The 18,928-nt window shown below is 39.5% G+C and overlaps 1 protein-coding gene across 7 annotated transcripts in view; it reads right to left on the minus strand.

Moving 5' to 3' along the window:
* LOC112048584 (afadin) overlaps positions 1–18,928 on the minus strand; it is an 87,882-nt gene that overhangs the window by 20,128 nt on the left and 48,826 nt on the right. For all 7 annotated transcript variants that reach the window (XM_052882688.1, XM_052882689.1, XM_024086174.2 and 4 more), the window contains 12 exons: positions 14,138–14,319; positions 10,833–11,000; positions 9,679–9,803; positions 8,946–9,362; positions 7,988–8,158; positions 7,356–7,464; positions 6,603–6,748; positions 4,710–4,923; positions 3,707–3,845; positions 2,709–2,896; positions 1,746–2,036; positions 734–874 (listed from right to left, as the gene is read on the minus strand). In XM_052882688.1, coding sequence (XP_052738648.1) covers positions 734–874; positions 1,746–2,036; positions 2,709–2,896; positions 3,707–3,845; positions 4,710–4,923; positions 6,603–6,748; positions 7,356–7,464; positions 7,988–8,158; positions 8,946–9,362; positions 9,679–9,803; positions 10,833–11,000; positions 14,138–14,319 — 2,291 coding nt within the window. The remainder of the gene's footprint in view (positions 1–733; positions 875–1,745; positions 2,037–2,708; positions 2,897–3,706; positions 3,846–4,709; positions 4,924–6,602; positions 6,749–7,355; positions 7,465–7,987; positions 8,159–8,945; positions 9,363–9,678; positions 9,804–10,832; positions 11,001–14,137; positions 14,320–18,928) is intronic.

Below are 18,928 nucleotides of genomic sequence, written 5' to 3' on the forward strand. Positions count from 1 at the left end.
GAAATCATGTATGACGAAAATGTTCTCCTTAAAATTATCTATAAAACACAACAGCATATATATGTCTATCTTTTATGGTTGACTCACAATAACACGTGTATCTCCCGATAGCTTAGCAGTTCGGACCTTTTAATTATATTTGTCTTCTCTTATGTTTATAACACTCATTACTCATCCCCAATAAAGAAGAAAGAAAGAGAAAGTTAACATTATTACCTATTCAATAAAAAAATAATCATAAAAATCGGTAAAGAAACACCAAAGTTATACATGAAATACGCCAAGCCATCGCGCGTGAATACTAATTCATGCTTTAAGGACTTTAAGGATTATTTTTGTATAACGGTTGCCGCGCTCGACGCAAATCGCGGTGGGAGGAATAAATAAAGAAGTGCAGCTTTAATGAGTAGGGTAGGGGTATGGTAGGGGTAGGGTAGGGGTAGGGGTAGAGTAGAGGTAGGGTAGGGTAGGATAGGGGTAGTTGAAAATTTACAACGACTTTCACGCGGACGAAGTCGCGGGCGTCCGCTAGTATTAAGTATAAAAGTACAGATCTGTCATTCCCATACATTTTTAATAGTTTTCAAAGCGTTACCGATTTATTGGTCGAGTGATTAGCTTATGTATCTTCAGATTATGAGGTCTTGAGCTTTAGTAATGGGTCGGGCTATGAAATATTCAGGTTTTTCCCCCTAACAGTGGAATTGAGGCTTGGATTTGAATAATCTCATACCTTCTCCTGTGTGATGCCCACGAGCGAGTGTCCGTCGACCGACAGCAGCTGGTCGCCGGCCGCCAGCCGCCCGTCGGCCGCCGCCGCGCCGCCCGGCACCACGGACTTTATGTAGATGCCCAACTTGCTCTGTCCTGCGCCCTACGGTGTTAAAAACGTATTACTGTATGGTAAGGTTTCCCAAACTTTCGGCTCCACGAACCTCTGTTAAAAATTCCAAGTGACATCGAACTAACTAATGAACACCCCCTTCCCCCCAAAAGAAAAAAATAATTTGACTGATGAAGAAAATAACGTTTTTATTTGAAAGTTAACATAAGTGTTAACTTTTAAGTGTTTTCTTTCGGTACTATAAGTAGTACCGAAAGAAAACAAGAAAAGTCTTTGTAATATTAATGTGATGGGTGTGCTTGTTTCTTGTCGCAAATGGATTCAATGTTAGGAGTAATTTTGGACAGTTTTAACCTTAATTCTGACTCAGTATTAGTTATCAAGCCACCATTACGTAAATCTTGTCGCTATCCCCTAGGGGTTCGCGTACCCTACTATGAGAAACCCTGCTATATAAGATACAAACTTGTAACTTTGTTTAAAGTCATTGTAAAATTGTGACTGCTAAACACTACACGAACACTAAATAGTAATGAATAATAACAGAATAGTTTTGTATGCGTGAAGATGTTCCGCTTATGATTGATTTGGGACTAAAATTGACTATATTTAACTATGTTGATCAATTTCATGTTCAGTAACAAAATTAGATTAGCAACAAAATAAAACTATAGAGATACATGTGTACCGCAAAGTATAGTGTGCCACGAACTTTTCTGATCCGGTGGCCAAAACTGGAATTAACGTCGCCGCCATGTCGCAGCGTTCGTCATTTTGCAAACCATTATACTAAGAGCTTCATTTGACGTGTGTGACCAACGGTCACACCCTAAACGGGTCAGATAAGTAAGTGACACTATAAGGTGTTTAACGCCTTACCCGTGCATGCACACTGAACTACCTTAGCGGCGACGATGCTGAGGCCCATGCCGTTGGAGTTCTTGTGCAGCTGCACGATGTGCACGCGCGGGTGGTCGTGCGGCGCGTGCGCGGGCGCGCCGTACCCGTGCATGTACACGGTCCACAGGCCGAGCGCGTGCGGCTGATGCGCCAGGCGGCACAGCCCGCCGCGCTGTAGCGGCGCCACGAACTCGGCCAGGCCGGGCGGCACGCCGCGCACCACCTCCGCGCTGAACCCGTCGCCGGGGATCAGCAGCGCCGCGCCCAGCCACACGCTCTCCTCCAGAGTTATCTAGTTAGTTATATAGAGAGTGATATCGCGATACTGTTCGCGTCAATATTTGCACATTGTTAGACATTGTCGACAGGTCACGTGATCAAGTTAGATCAGATCTGTCATTTCCATACATTTTTAATAGTTTCCGAAGCGTTGCCGATTGTAGAAAGACAATTGACGTGCTACATAGCTACAGGCCCAGCAACAACATAATATATCGTGAATAGAAACAGACAAAATGTGAACCAATTGTCACATGATATGCTTCATACAATTTGGACCATCTCGTTGAACATAACAAAATTAGAATAAAAAAAATGGCTTTCAAGTTATTCAAACAAATAGACGACAATTGCCAAAGGTTTCCGGAAAATATTGAAACTCTGAAATTTTTTAATATGGAGGTCACTTCTGCAAGATGAAAATTTAAAAAAAAAAACTTTTTTTAACTGCATTGTGTGATACATCAAACAAACAAGCTTGGTAAGGGGGTCGTAAATGTGTATGTTTTTTTTAATTTTAAAATAAATAGTTTTCAAGATATTGAACAAAATAGACCATCCCCCCCCCCCTTTTGTTCTCGAAACTATTAACCTAAAATTTTGAAAAAAATATATATAAGTGTAACTCTAACTATTATCATTTCCAACATCAACTTGACCTTTTCACAAAGCAATAAGCGTGTACCTCTCGTCCGTCAGCGCGGTACAGCTCATCAGCCCGCGAGCGTGCGTGCGCCGCCGCCGCGTCGACCAGCTCGGGCGGCAGCAGCGGCGCCAGCAGCGCGCGCACTTGCACCGAGTTCAGCTTGAAGCACGCGCCCAGCGCGCCGCACACCTCCTCCGCGTTACGGTACGCGCCCGAGATGAGGCGCGCTGAAACGTATACGTTTATGGATACCAACAACAGAACCCAACATGAATGAGGTCAGATGTTACACCAGCTGTAGGGGATACACACTATTTTGTCATTTAGATATTGCATTTATTATATTACAGAAAATAAGAACATAACGATACTAAACATAAGAGTTACAAGAGAATGCATAGATTATTAGACAGTGGTTTAATTTGGGATCTGGAGCTATAGTGGCTACGTTCTACTTAGAGCGGGTGCACACGATGCATTGCGACGGCGGCGGCGGTGCGGCGCCGGACCGGTGTCGCTGCGTCATCTTATATAGAAATATCTGTGCCATGTCACACGATGCGCTCCGGCGCCGCACCGGACTTGCAACCACCGAGACGAGATGGGGAGTAGTGAATGCGTTGCGACGTCGGAGCGGCACCGCTCAGTTGTTCATGAGTCACAACTTTACTTTATTAACAGACTGTCCAATACTGCTACGGCGCCGCTGCGACATAACAACGTTGCGGCGCCGCACCGCTCGTGTGCCCCCGCTCTGAGGGATTCTAACGATCACGCTTACGACCAGCTTTGTCCCGTTACATTTGCATGCGGGCGTTGCAATCAGAAACTCAAGTGGAATGGTCGTTGTAAGCCTATCGTGACGTCATCGGTGACCTTTTCAACCCGACAAAAACGACCACGGTCGTCAATCGTCATGTGGAATAACTGCACAAGTATTTTGGACGCTCTGATTGCCAAGTGGAACATAACCAGAGTGATTAGTTGTGTCAACATAAACTGGTTCACAAATGTTCCTTCTCCCTTACTCTCCATACCTGCTTGGTGCGTGCGCGCGAGATGGCAGTCGGCAGCCAGCTCCAGCCCCTGGCGCTCCGCCCACGCCGCCACGAGCGCGAGCCGCGCCGACAGCGCCGCGCCCCAGCGCGCGCTCACTGTGCCCGCCTCCGTCACCAGCTGCGACCATCGTAATATACAATATCATCCTATTATAACTTAAGACATTTTCTATATATATACAAAGAATCTGTACTATTAAAATGTTCCTCTATCTGTCACTGTACGTTGAAGAATAATTTACAGGCGTTATAGAATATTGGAATGACCAGAAATTTAGTTCGGCTATATAGTATACTCGTATGGCCAAAGTTACTTGTACTTTTTTTTCTCTATTACATGTCTAGCCAGTTGGCATGCCCTGTGATGTTTTTTTGTTTATGTTTTTGCACATACCATTAAATGGGTCAACTAATCTATACTAATACTGTAAAGCTGAAGAGTTTGTTTGTTTGGTTGAACGCGCTAATCTCAGGAACTACCGGTCTGATTTGAAAAATTCTTTCAGTGTTATAGATAGCCCATTTTTGAGGAAGGCTATAGGCTATATATTATCCACGTATTCCTACAAGAACGGGAACTAGCTAATGCCGCGCGGTTTCACCCGCGTGGCATTAGCTAGTATTAACAGAAAAAAATAACAAGCATTGTTGCGCCACAACCTCAGACCGATTATTGTATAGGACCTGCCTCGCTAGACGTTACTTTTCTGTCAAAGTATATGATCAACGATCTAATGCGATTATAAAAACTGTCTCTATAGAATCGATGTTAAATATTTTTAATCGTGTTCGTCGGTTAAAGAGCTCCGTAAAAACCTTTTTGTTTAATTGAATTGTGTAAAAAACGGGCAAAAACTTTTAGGTTAGTATAAGATATATACCAAATCTAAGCTCGTTTTCCTCAGAAAATGACAGACAATTTTGTTCGTGACAATGAGTGCGATACAGGTCCTTCTATAATTGGTCTGAGGCCACAACATACCTTGTTGAAGCACACGGCGTTGATGTAGTGGAAGAGGTGCGAGAACAGCTGTATGGTGAGCGCGGCGTTGACCCGGCAGCGTCGCAGCAGCACCATGGCGGCCGCCAGCGCCTGCAGCGTTGGCGCGGTGGCTTCGGTCGCGTCCGCCGCCGCCGGGCTCGTCAGCTCCGCCAGCGCGCGGGACAACTCCTCTTGGAAACATGACACTAGGTTGCTGGAACAAAATAAATACGACACATTCATTACTCTCCCCATAGAGCGAGTCATTAAGAGCGCGCAGCAAGTCGGTACGATATGGATAAAATTCGCAGCGCAAGCGAGACACCGAATTATGACTTTCACGTGAGTGAAAAGCACGTAGCGACTGACGCGCGACGCGACGTGAGCACCAAAACCATTTTTACCTAATTGCAAGTAAATTAAACAACATAACGAAAAACAAAATGGCCATGTTCAAGATATATACCTAATTTTCTATACAAAACAAAAATTTAAGAAAATAAGTTTGCTTTTCCTGAGATTGAAAGCAAAATGTGAACAAAACATGTATTTTTAAAAAAATAAACTTTCTTTTCTTTTTTTAAAAATTGTGTATTTGTAATCATAACGAAGCTAACACTTTGAAATATCATTTACCCAAATATCAGGCTCCTAACTTTTCCAGAATCTGAGATCGAGAACCATTTGTAACCACCAAATTATATATTGCACACTCTTAAGTGTTCATTTACACGAGCCGCAGCTGATACCGACGACTGCAGTCGACTGCAATCAGCGGCGCCGCAGAGACGTAGCTGAATGCAGTCGGACTGCGGTCGTCGGTAGAGTTGCCGCTCATGTAAACGAACCCTAACTTGTAAATCATTGTTTTGAGATATTATTTGAAATGAGAAATTTAATGGTATACAACTCAAAATGGCAATTTATACTTTTTCGACATAGTGACTTTTTGCTGAATGGTGACAATATACTTCATCATGTCTAGTGGGATATCACGGCTATCTTATATATGGGGTGTCCCGTAGTTAATGGATAAAACGCAAATAGAAATATACATCACCTAATTTGACTAGTTAGTTGACTAGTTTATTACTAATTTGAGTAGTTTGAAAAATCCCTGGGGCGACTAAGTAATATTTTTTAAATGTTCATTTCGGATTTTTAAAATTATTCTATCTTTAATCAGTTTTTTCAATGCTGTACCTGTTGTGATTGAGATTATAAAGATCTGATTTTTGTTAAAAATCATAAACAAATCTACGTTAACACGATAGAAGGCCGTTACTTCTGTATCATCACTATCACTTTTTCAATTCTGTAATTTTTTTTAATTGAAGTTGCCTGTAACTAGTGCAAATCGTAAGGTATTGTTTTAGCAATCAACTTTATTATATCTAATCGTAGTTCCTAAACTTATACTCATCCATTGGGGGCTTTGAATACTAGAATCATAGAGTAACCAGAGTGAGTCTTTTCAAGTAACGTATTAAGCCGGTGCAATCCATAAAAAAAAACGTCACGCGTTTCCTAGACAACCGCACATACAATATTTTTTCATAATTTGTATTTCAAAATTTAACACTAACAACAATTACGTAAATTAATATAATTATCAATAATTACCAATAAAAAAATAATCCATCTTATTTCTTTAGTTTTTGTGAACAGTTTTTAAATTATTTAAAAAACATAAGACGCCATGTTTTTAATAACATTGAAAAAAACTGATGCGACGGTTCGTGTAGTACTGACTCGAAAATGTATTACTTTTTGAATATTGTATTTGGAGCGGCTACGACACCGTCGTGTTCCGTACACTCCATCTGTATATTATTGATTAATCTGTGGCTAGAATACAAAAAATTTAAGGGCGAGAAGCAAGTCATATTGTACCTGAACGCATTTTGTACAGTCGTGGGCAATAAGTCTTGCGCTTGCGTAGAAAACGACGATATATGACGATCACATTTCAAGAAATGCAGTAATTCACTCGCATTTGCCATCCAAAATGCTTGCGCTGCAGAATCCGTACACCGTTCCTGAAATATAAAATGTAATTAAATTAGTAATGTTTGTATAGCTTGGCAACTTCTTTCGTAACACTACCCCGGAGCGGTGGGCGTGTAGCGATGAATGAAAAACCCACGACTGATGCACGTCACTTCCCCGCAGTCTTTCCCCCTGTCGCCCGCATATCATGGTAGTGTTATCAACGAAATTGCCAGACTATAGTGATTACGCTCTACGCACGTATTAAATTAAGTAATATTGTGTTCAGAAGTGACTTTAATTTCTGCAAATATATGGATGATACTTTTCTTCAAAATTATACTGAAACGTTAATAGTAAATTATCAATTTATTAATGACTTTGTTAATTTGTTTATTTTTGAATAATTAATCAAGCCCTTCTCATGCACACAAAATAAATGAATCGATATAAACAAATAAAAGCTTATTTGTTATGTTATAAAAACGAAAGTGTATGTAACAATATTTTTAATCCAATATTCATTAACCAGCTATGATGGTCTTTAAGTTGACAAAATGAACTTTGGCCGTTTTTAAACTGAAATTACAATTTGCGTTTACCTCAAGTATTTTTCTAATTATCTGTACTTAAATAATAAATAACAACCATTTATACCTGAACGGTGGCGTGAATAAGTGTAGCGACGTGGTGCAGAAATGCGGTCAGTTTATGAGCTCGCTCCGTAGGTGTCAGCTCCGGCCGATAATGGGTCGACGCACGATATCTGGAAATGAATAATTAGGCTGAGAAATGTTTTTAATTAAAACACCGTGACAGTTTGTCACGCTAATGTTGTAATAAAGTTATGGTCAACTACGTCTCAGAACACGCACAAGGTAGCGCAAACAAGGTTCCGCAAACATGCCTACAAAGACATAATTATGATATATCCTGACACATTATTTTAATCTGAGGTATTCTTTTCTCATTCTCTTCACCCTTAGAAGCTTGAATTTAATTTGCCCTGTTATTTGTTATAATTAATTCCAAAGCTAAAACTTCCTACCCGTGAAATATTTTAATTTAAAAAAGCTAAAAACTTCAAATCAAAATAATATAATATGAATAATTTGTATTATATTCTTGTTATTTTTAGCCCAAATAAATGTAGTAAACAACATTCTACTATATCTATCGTCAGTAGAATATATTTTAGCGTTTAACTAGAATTACTTATGTGAGAAAATATGGTCCTTCGAGCCGAATAACCAACCTGAATCTTTAATCAAATCGTTTTCATACGTTACCTTGCGCACAGGTAGAGCGTGTACACTGGTGCGAGCTTGAAGGCCGGTGCGTGAGGGTCGAGGTGAGTGATGACTGCGGCCAGGAACTGTGCCTGCCCCGCCTCAGGAAACTCCAGCACAGCCGGCAGGATGGCCTCTTGACCACTACGCGCTATACTGCCCATACCGCTCCTGTTACACGAACGACTCTTGTCTGAATTCCAGAAACTTAGCCATATTTCGAAGATTAGAACACAGTATGGTGATCTTGACTCACTAAATACGACAATTATTCTTACTGGAGATATAATCCTTAGGTATCTTTGATTTTAAAATAACAGTCAAGTCTTCTGGTTAATAATTTTACACAAATACTCGAGAGAGTTGACATCACGAGTATGCCTTTTTCCGAGATTGACATCGCTAACTACTCGAATGCATTATAAGACGGGAATTTTTTAACTATATTTACAAAACTGTTTATACCAAATCTACGAGTATGTTCAGGGAGTTGAAAATGTGATATGACATACGTTATTATTGTATGTGATACAAAATTTCTCTAGTAAATAGTTTAATATTATGTTTTTAATTATATTGCGACATCACATACATAACATAACCTAGCGAGTATTTATTTAGAGGTTCAAAATATTTTGCTGTAACAGAATGAAGAGATTCCACAATTTTTGAAACAAAAATGTACAAAAATTAATGAGACGTGAATTTCAAATAGAATTTTCTTTAATTATTGTATGTATTCAATAGAATTTCGCTACGGGTATAATGAGATGAATGAGCAAACTACGGTATAAATTAAAAAAAAAAGTACATTTGAATGTGCATGTGACGTGTGTGGTGTTTTATGGAAATTTTAGGGTAAAACTAGAGCTAATTGTAAGACAATTAACAGATTGACATAATATTAAAAACGGACAAAGAATTTACATAGATACATTTAATAGAATAATTAGAATACCTGTTATCGTGGCCCGATCCCCCACTTTTAGCGCTACAGATACTTTTGGTTTCCACGTTGCCGTCCAAGTCGAACGTTGTCTCGTAGTTGTCTTTGTACTGCGCGCTGGGCCCGCGACCGGGAGCGCTGTGCTCCTGCTCGTAGACCGACCCCGAGTGCTCGTCTCTGATGTAGTCGCCCTTGGAGTCGTTGAGGTGCTGCGACATCATGAGCGACTCGTTGTCGAGCTTCAGCGTGTTGTTGTTGTACGGCGCGTGGGAGGAGTCAGCGTTGTACGCGTAGTCGTGCGACGCGGGGCTGACGGCGCGCGGGTAGTCGTCGGTCACGTTGGCGTTGGCGTCCAGCGCGTCGGGCTGGTGCGACGCCAGCGACGTCGGCGACATGGCGCCGCTGTTCCGCTGCTCGCCCGACGGCGATCTAACGCGGGAAGGGCAATACACAAGCGCATGTCGGTGAGCCAGTGACAGAAACATGCAACCAAAGAAAATAACAATGATCGATGACAAACATAATAGAACACAACATTTAAAAGTGATTAAGGAAGCGACGGTTCGGTGGCGATCGTAAAGTTAGAATTGAAAGAGAATAGTAGGTATAAAAGAACAATGCTAAGTGTTTCGTGTGTCACTACCGAACTATACTAAGCTTACTATTGACTAATAGCTATATCTAACGCAAGGTATTAGATATCTATTCACAACACTGATCTGTACGTGTTAGAATGTAACTTCACCTGTCGTATATGGAGCCGGAGCCGTAGTGCTGGGACTGCGATAAATTTCTATTAATGATGTTCTCTTGCATCGGATCCACGAAGCGGAACGTAGAAACTCGACCGAATTTGAGCAAGCAGCCATGCTATAGTGAACAAAATGTTATATTAAAAAGTTGTAATATATAAGTGTAAGCGTGTATTTGAAATCCACATGTACTTCTAAAATATAAACTTTCATACAAAAATATGGAATCCTAAACTTAAACACTTGCTATCATTGATGTAAAAAATATCAGAAAATGTAGGTTCTTGATATTAAGGACGTGTTCGTTCAGGGTTTTTAGCACGCGACACAGAGGCGTATTTATACATTAAGTTGAATTTACTATCATAAAATACTAACTATTTTTACGACATTTTCAAATTTTATTGATAATGCTTGTAGGTACTTGTTACAATAGGATGACGTCAGATGATTTAAAATAGGGGGTGTTAATGCCTAAGCCCGTTAGCCCCCTCTGGATCCGCTACTGTGTTGCAGTTGCGCAAGTCACTGTAATATTTTATGAGGGCTGTACGTTGCACGCTCGGCTAGCAAATGGATTTATTTACACAAATAAAATGGAAGTGCATGTCGGGGATACAAATAATTTGCTTTCTCTAGAGCAGAGTTTACTTAGGAGACGTCAAAAACAAAACATCTACTTTTACAAAGGTTCGCAGCAGATAGAACATAAATAGATCAAAGGCAACTTAATACAAAGAAGTAAGAATAAAATAAGCTATCATTTTACATAACGACGACCTCTATGGCGCAGAGGTATGCGCGGTGGATTTACAAAACGGAGGTCCTGGGTTCGATCCCCGGCTGGGCAGATTGAGATTTTCTTAATTGGTCCAGGTCTGGCTGGTGGGAGGCTACGGCCGTGGCTAGTTACCACCCTACCGGCAAAGACGTATCGCCAAGCGATTTAGCGTTCCGGTACGATGCCGTGTAGAAACCGAAAGGGGTGTGGATTTTCATCCTCCTTCTAACAAGTTAGCCGGCTTCCATCTTAGACTGCAATCTCACTTACCATCAGGTGAGATTGTAGTCAAGGGCTAACTTGACTACAATCTCACCTGATGATAACAATGCGCGGCTGGAGCGAGCTGTAGTTACCAGCACTAACCTGCAACCGCTGCGTGTGCATCGTGCGCCGCCCGTTGACGTAGACGTGCGCGTCGGCGTGCAGCGGCGTGACACTGTACCCGCCGCCCTCCGCCGGCGCCACCACACAGTGGCGCGGCTGTATGGACGGCCCGTACAGCTGCAGCGCGGTGCCGTTACCGGAACCAACCTAGACAACAAAAATAAATGTAAATGAAAATATTTTTAATATAAATATAATGGGTGCAACGATACAAGAATGTGCATTAGCTCCACCCTGTTATAGTTGAGAACGCTGCACTCGACATTATAGGTGAATACATATACTCGTACCTAGGACATATTATGGTCCAGTTAGATAGGTCCAATTAAAAGAAAAAGGTGAACCGCCAAATCCAACTCGACAGCATTCGGAAAACTTTGCGATATCTTTTCGTCCAAAATTCCTTGTTGTCTGAAGACAAGTCTTCGGACGATGACCTATGGTTCCAATACTTGGTCGCTAACTATGGGCTACTCATAAGAAGACTCAGAGTCACACATTGAGCGATGGAACGAGCTATGCTCGGAGTATCTCTGATCGATTATCGATGATCAGAAATGAGGCTATCAGTCAAGAACCAAAGTCACAGTCATAGCTCAAGAAAGTTCGCGAAGTTGGAGTTGCAATGGGCGGGCACATAGTTTGTGGAGCCAATGGACGTTGGGGGTCCCAAGTTGCTGGAACCACGCCCCGCACTAGTAAGTGCAGTGTTTGTCGACCCCCTACCAGGTGAACTGACGACATCAAGCGTGTCACAGATTCTCTGGATGCAGGCAGCTCGGAATCGTGATGTTTTGAAGTTCCTACAAAAATCTATGTCCTGCAGTGGACATCCATCGATTGTTGATTTGATATGATTATGATGATGATTTTTGATTCAAAAAACTAGCTTTTTAATTATTTAAATATTAAAAAATTAACATATTATAAACATTATTTAAAGAATAAGTAAGAAATTACTAAATAATAGATGATAGCGTAAAATAAATTCACGTTCGAGGAATCATTTCTGTTTAATATGTAAGTTAAATTCTTTCAAAGTGTCGTAATACTATTCTGTGTTCTAAAAAAATATAGGTTGGCCACGCTACGGTCAAGCTTTGAATGTATGCACGCAAATTACAAGTCCGTAAGCTATACATTGTAAAAATTAAACATCTAAAAATATTTAATAACAAGTGTATTATTTGGTATAAACTGCTTGCCCAATCTAAGCTAAACTGCTCAGATAAAACTTATATTTTATACAACAAATATCTGGTTATATTTGAAAGAAAATACTTGTGTATTCTAAGAAATGGTCATTAGTTCCAAGGACATTCATTATTTCAAATAAGAAGAAAATGAGAATGTTTTGTAAATCAAAAATTTTGACGGATATCTCACAATAATTTTATTTTAGTTCATAAAGATTTATTTGTTGTAACAATAAATCGTTTATCTTTTTAAAGCATCTTATTCTAAATATATAAAGGAGAAAGGTCACTCATAACGAAATTTCGAAAACCGCTTGACGCAACAAAGTTAGTTAAAATTTGGCAGGGTGTTAATTCAGAGTTAGTAGGCATCCGCTAAGAACGAATTTTGCGAACGTAATAGCTTTTTCAAAATTATTTGTAAACGTTTTCTGTTCTGGAACATACCTTTAAGCACATAATGTGATTCCCTCAAATCGAAATTGCGAACTAAATCAATTTGAACTTGGGTGAATACAGCAATTTCTCAAATTCAAGGGTAGGGCAACAGTTCGTTTCAAATAGAGATACCGGTATCCGTTTACATCTATGTTGCATTGTTAATGATTTATAGACGAAGGGCCTGTAATAGTTAGACATACCTCATTTTAGGAAGGCTAAAAGTTTGTCTGTCTATGCTACCAATATTAGTGTTAAGTTATAAATTGGCTCCTTTTAATTTATTTTACGTTGTATTTATGTTCTTTCTTCTTTTTTAAATTAACGTAAATATATGTAGTTTTATATTTATTTTTACAAGTATTCATTTTAAATGTTAATACGCTTTATATTTTGTGCATGATGTGGCTACATTTAAGTAAAATTATATGTTTTGTATTACCCTAGTTTTTAAGACAATTTAGTTCTATTTAGCGCATCGAAACTAAGGCGAACAAAGGTGGCTAATTGTCTTAATTTCATTTAGTCGCATAGTAATCAAACAAACAAATAAAACCTAAATATTGTCTACAATGTCGAGTTGAGTGTTTAGGAAGTGTATGAACTATATATTCATAAATATATAATGTAAGTAAACACAAAATTCTGCACATGTGCATTCAGTGGCGTACCTACTTACCTAAATTCGGATCACTTTTTGCAATGATTTACGTAGGCACGTAACATTTGTAATAGAATAAAATCATTCGTCTGGACCCTTGCTATTTGAAAAATGCTATCTTCCAAAGCCACTAGTTCAAACTTCATATTAACGCTTAGAAAGGATTATAGGCTGACAAACTTAAAGTGAAACTTAAAATGAAGAATGTCTGGCTAACCCAGGCTTTCGGTCTAGTATTCTTTATACGATTCAATGTCATGACTGTGACTTTTAGAACGTTCGTAACGTGAATCGTTATTCGCTGTTGCTAGGAAGGTACTCGAGGTGCAGCGAGCGAGCTGTAGCAGCCACTCCTCATTTGAATTCACTGCGCGGCGCGCGAAACTGTGTTAACATGTATGCCGTGTGTTCTATGCCATTAGAACTTTCGTGAGATATACGACGTATATCTCACGTGGCACGTAACATGTCTATAGAATAAAATATCGTTGTAGTAAACAACAAACAACAACTACGATATACGACCAATAATTATATACTTTCAGTATTATATATTTGGTCGTATATCGTAGTAAATAGCAAGCATTGTTTACTACAACGACATTTTATACTATAGACATGTTTTATATTGTAGGCACGTAGCCTACAAAATCATCGCAAAAAGTGATCAAAGTTTAGCTAGTCCTTTCAGCGTTTACTACAAATTAAAAATATATTTATATGCGTTTGGGAGCTTTACTATTTAAATCACACCAATAGCTGGCCCAATGCAGATTGGCAGACTTCACACACATAGAGAATTAAGAAAATTCCCAGGAATGCAAGTTTCCTCACGATTTTGTTCCTTCACCGTTTAAGTCACATGATATTTCATAAAATGCACAAAGACACATGCCCCGGACCGGAACCAAACCTACGGCCTCCAAATCAAAGGCAGATGTCTTCCAGAAAACCCTTCTTCTGACGGAATCAGAATTAAAATAGCCCACCTCGACAAGGTCTGTGATGCGTACGCGGCGGCCGTTTTCGAGCGCGGCTCCGTCGGGCGCCACCTCCACCAGCATGGGCTCGTTGCCGGGCCGCGCGCTGCCCGTGCCCACGCTGGACTTCTTCTTCCGCCGCCGAGGTTGCGCGTCCGACGGCCGCCGCCGCACGTGGAACATGATGGAGCCTAGAAACGGGCATTGACAGTTACAGCCTGGCTATAATAATAAAACAACTAGCTGACGCCGCGCGGTTTTACCCGCGTGGTTCTCGTTCCCGTAGGAATATGGGGATAATATATAGCCTTCCCCGATAAATAGGCTATCTAACACTGAAAGAATTTTTCAAATCGGACCAGTAGTTCCTGAGATTAGCGCGTTCAATCAACTCTTCAGCTTTATAACATTAGTATACTGAACAGGGACCTTTTTCTGGCTTTTCCCACACCATGCCATGGGTGTTCTCTTGGCGCATACGAGGAAAAATAGTGGTTTGTGTGAAATGTTTAGAAAAAAAAAAACAATTTTCTGGCTTTATTTTCTATGCAATGGTCACCACAATCAATTTTTTTTTTTCTGTAACAAGTATCATCGAATTCTCTACAATGGTACAATGATAATTCCACCAACGTTTTGACGCGACTGTATCAACCGTGGCGATAGAGAAGTAGAGTTAGTATTTAGTGGCACGGCGAGACTATTACCGCTATTTGATCTTCGTGGTGATATCTCCACAGTATGCTAGTAGAAAATTAGTTCCTATAAGTGCATGCTTCCGTTCATTCTTAACCTAATCCTAACGTTAACTTAACGTTCCTACTAGGACACAGGTGGCTCTGCTAGATTTTATAGGGTATCTGGTTGCTTATCAGCATGCGAATCCTATACACTCAAAACTTAACAGTTCTGCATATGCATCCTCATACATAGTTCTCATTCTTTTTTTTTATTATTTACAAGTTAGTACTTGACTATACAATCTCACCTGATGGTAAGCGATGATGCAATCTAAAGTATAAGCAGCCTAACTTGTTAGGAGGAAGATGAAAATCCACACCCCTTTCGGTTTCTACACGACATCGTACCGGAGCGCTAAATCGCTGAATACCGGCAGGGTGGTAACTAGCCACGGCCGAAGCCTCCCACTAGCCAAAATTCATGCATTTCCCAGCAACAAAAAAATAAGATATTCAGGCGACACCGTAACTACCTAGAGAAGCTAAAAATAAACTGTTTGAAAAAGACCATTGACACCAAATCCTTAAAATTGAACGTAAAAATAGCATCGTCACTTTTAAACAATTTTACGTGACAATAGATTTAAATAGGTGTAACAACAGTGCCATACCTGAACGCCATTGCACAAAAGAATCATAAAAAATGTCTATGTTGTAATTAAGCAGTTGTAAACTCAAAGTAGAGCCGTGATAGCCAGGAGAGCCGTGATAGCCAGGTGGATATGACCTCTGCCTCCGATTCCGGAGGGTGTGGGTTCGAATCCGGTCCAGGGCATGCACCTCCAACTTTTCAGTTGTGTGCATTTTAAGAAATTAAATATCACGTGTCTCAATCAGTGAAGGAAAACATCGTGAGGAAACCTGCATACCAGAGAATTATCTTAATTCTCTGTGTGTGTGAAATCTGCCAATCCGCATTGGGCCAGCGTGGTGGACTATTGGCCTAACCCCTCTCATTCTGAGAGGAGACTCGAGCTCAGCAGTGAGCCGAATATGGGTTGATGACGACGAAACTCAAAGTTGATCACTAACTGCTACAAGAACCGCTAGAGGAGCACAAATTGTACATACACAAAGTTAAGACGCCGCCACTAAATTACATCAAAGAGTAACATCGCTATAAAGCTTCCGTTGCGGTAAACTCTACCTAATGAAATTGCGCAACTTCCGGCAGTTACGGTCAACTTTAAGATTGAGTCTTCCCTTTTACAATATAAAAATAGCGAATTGAGGTTAAAAGCACCATGCGCCAGCTATCGTACATAATAAATAGAAACAAGTAAATAATCAAATCTCATTAATAGAAACACAAAATGTGTAGTGTAAGTTCCGAAGAACATTGTATGTGTTTTAAATCTAACGCGTGACTATTTATTCCCTAACAATCGTATAACATTTATAATCCGAGCAATTAGACGTTGAATAATCACCATCAGCCTATTTTGATTGTCCACCTAAAATGCTAGGCCTCTCCTTATGGGGGATGGGATAGGGAGGCGATGTAGAACTTAAATCCACGTAGCTGCTTCAATGTGGGTTAGGGTGCTGCATACACTTTTTTTAAATGGAGTATGTAGAATAATGCCTTTAGAGGCTTGTGTGGCTATTTTGTGGGTTATACACACATCACAGGATTTTTTTTATTGAATTTTAAATTTAGATTTGCAATTCAGAATGTGATATGTGGCAAAACTTATAAATAAAGATCTTTTCTTTATGTAACGAATACGGGCTGATGAATTCAAGGCTGTATCTAGAAGTACTGAAAAACATAGATATAACATACATGTAGTTGGAATGCCTGCAAATACAGCTTTGGTCATTGAGTAGGCCACTGAGTGCGATCGCGCGGTGCCGAGAGCGCTCGAACGAGACGTAGTGGTGCGGAATGCTCTGTGCCATGAACTTGTTCACGTCTAGTGTCAACATCATTAGCGTCTGCTGTGTCGCTTGCCGCGGCTCGTAACGCTTTGCCGAAGCCAGAGACAGCTTGTATATGAGTATATGTAAGAGCCACACATACAAATGATGCACCACTACAGCACCGCCTGTACTCAGATACCGAACGCTATTTAAGCGAAATTAGTCCAGCACTTCGCTTGCTTTATAAGGGCACAATGCTGAACTACCTTTTTCAAGGTTGTGCTAAACATGACAGAGTGGTGTTTGATGCTTCTACTACTTGTATTTTGATATTCCAGGTGGTTGAGATATCAACACTACGATAATGCTTACATAAGCATTGTGATCTACGGCACAATTTTGTTTTTCTTTCTTTCAAATTGTTACCAGATATGATCGAATACAGTCGCATAAATTAATTCATAATTATTACATGAACAACGCTATGAATATTTGACGTCATTAAATTAGGTTTAAATTAGGTATTAGGTTACATACAAAACTCTCTGTCTTAACAGAGTGGAAGCTTGTGCTGTGCAGTGGACTATTAAAAATAAGTTGATTATAATGTACGTGATGTAAAAGCTCGTCATTCCTTAATCAAAGCCGAAACTTGTACAATATTTTAACAACAAAAGAGGAAACCATAGAACGTAGTGTTGGTTACTTGATAACACGCAAAATAGAAAACGTATTAATTAGTGCTAAAATGTATTTCTAGAGCGTAATAAAAACATTTTGATATGATTATATTATTGGAAAATAATTGCGAATTTTTTGCAAACATCACCACGAGGCGACGACGTTTAATCATAAAGAAAACACCATAAAGAAAAGAAAAGAAAAATAAACACGCATCAAACCGCGGACAAAAGTTGCTGCTTCATTAATCACTGTCTGTCAACGGCTGTTTACCAGCGTTATGGAATACAAACAAAAGATTAATTCAAAACAAAATGTAAAGCTTCTCATTTAGGACTATACGCTTATTGGAGACTAGCCGACGCCCCGTGGTTTCATCCGCGTAGTTCCCGTTGCCGTAGGAATACGGGGATAAAATATTTAGTCTATGACACTCACAAATAACGTGGCTTTGTAGTGGTAAAAGAATTTTCGAAATCAGTTTAGTAGATCCAGAGATTACCCTCTACAACACCACAAACTTTAAATTTTCATAATATTAGTATAGATTGTCTCCAGAATCATATTTCTTCCATTTTCAGTAAACGCAAATCGACAATGTTGCTCTGAAATCTTGTTTGAAACTATTAATTTGACGAGATATTATAACAAAGGATGCCATTTGTTTAACTTAGTAATAACGGCACAAAGGCTATAATCAATAAGCCGATGAAATATTTATTCTACCACGGCCACTATCAGATCTAGGCCAGGTAAAATTTAGTTTAATATAACAAATTTAAAATAAATGTTTAGTTTGATCTTCATATGAATATTAAGTTACAGATGAAGTTTCTTATTACAGTGAAAAAGCTAATAGTTTTAGTTACCGAGTACAAGTTCTCTTTCTCCATATCGCAGACGCGAACTAAACGAGCGGTTAAATAACATTTTGCTGATATAACTATGTTTAGTTCAGAAGTTTCATAACCAGGTAAGAGTGACTTGGGCGCAGTTATTGTTGGGTAGCCAACAGTAGAACAGCGTGCTACGCGACGATCTAATTATGACTGCTGCTATTCTACGTCATATTGAACTAATACTGTTGAAGGCAATCCACAACTCTATACTTAAGGGTGAGTGCCATAGTAAGTTATTAATATAGATTACGTAATTACCTGATCGTCAAGGTAATATAGTATTCAATTATTCACCTTTACGATATATCACTGTGATTATAATCTAGGTACGATAAGGATGACGTATTCATATATGAAACTATAGCAAAAAAGTTAATAAATACTCAGATAGAACGTATAGATACACAAAAAATATTAATTACAGAAAATACGTCCTGTAGCTATAAATTGAATTGTATTTTCAATTAATTGTTACTTGAACAAATACTAATAGCTAATAGAAGTCTGTTGTCTTTGTATTCTGTAGAACACGAGTAATTACAGACAAGTTACCATTAAAAATTTTGAAAATACCCCGTAAGTCATTAATTTCACACTTTATGTCAGAATAGAAGAAC

Source organism: Bicyclus anynana, chromosome 7 (assembly GCF_947172395.1).
Source record: "Bicyclus anynana chromosome 7, ilBicAnyn1.1, whole genome shotgun sequence".
NCBI lineage: Eukaryota > Metazoa > Arthropoda > Insecta > Lepidoptera > Nymphalidae > Bicyclus > Bicyclus anynana.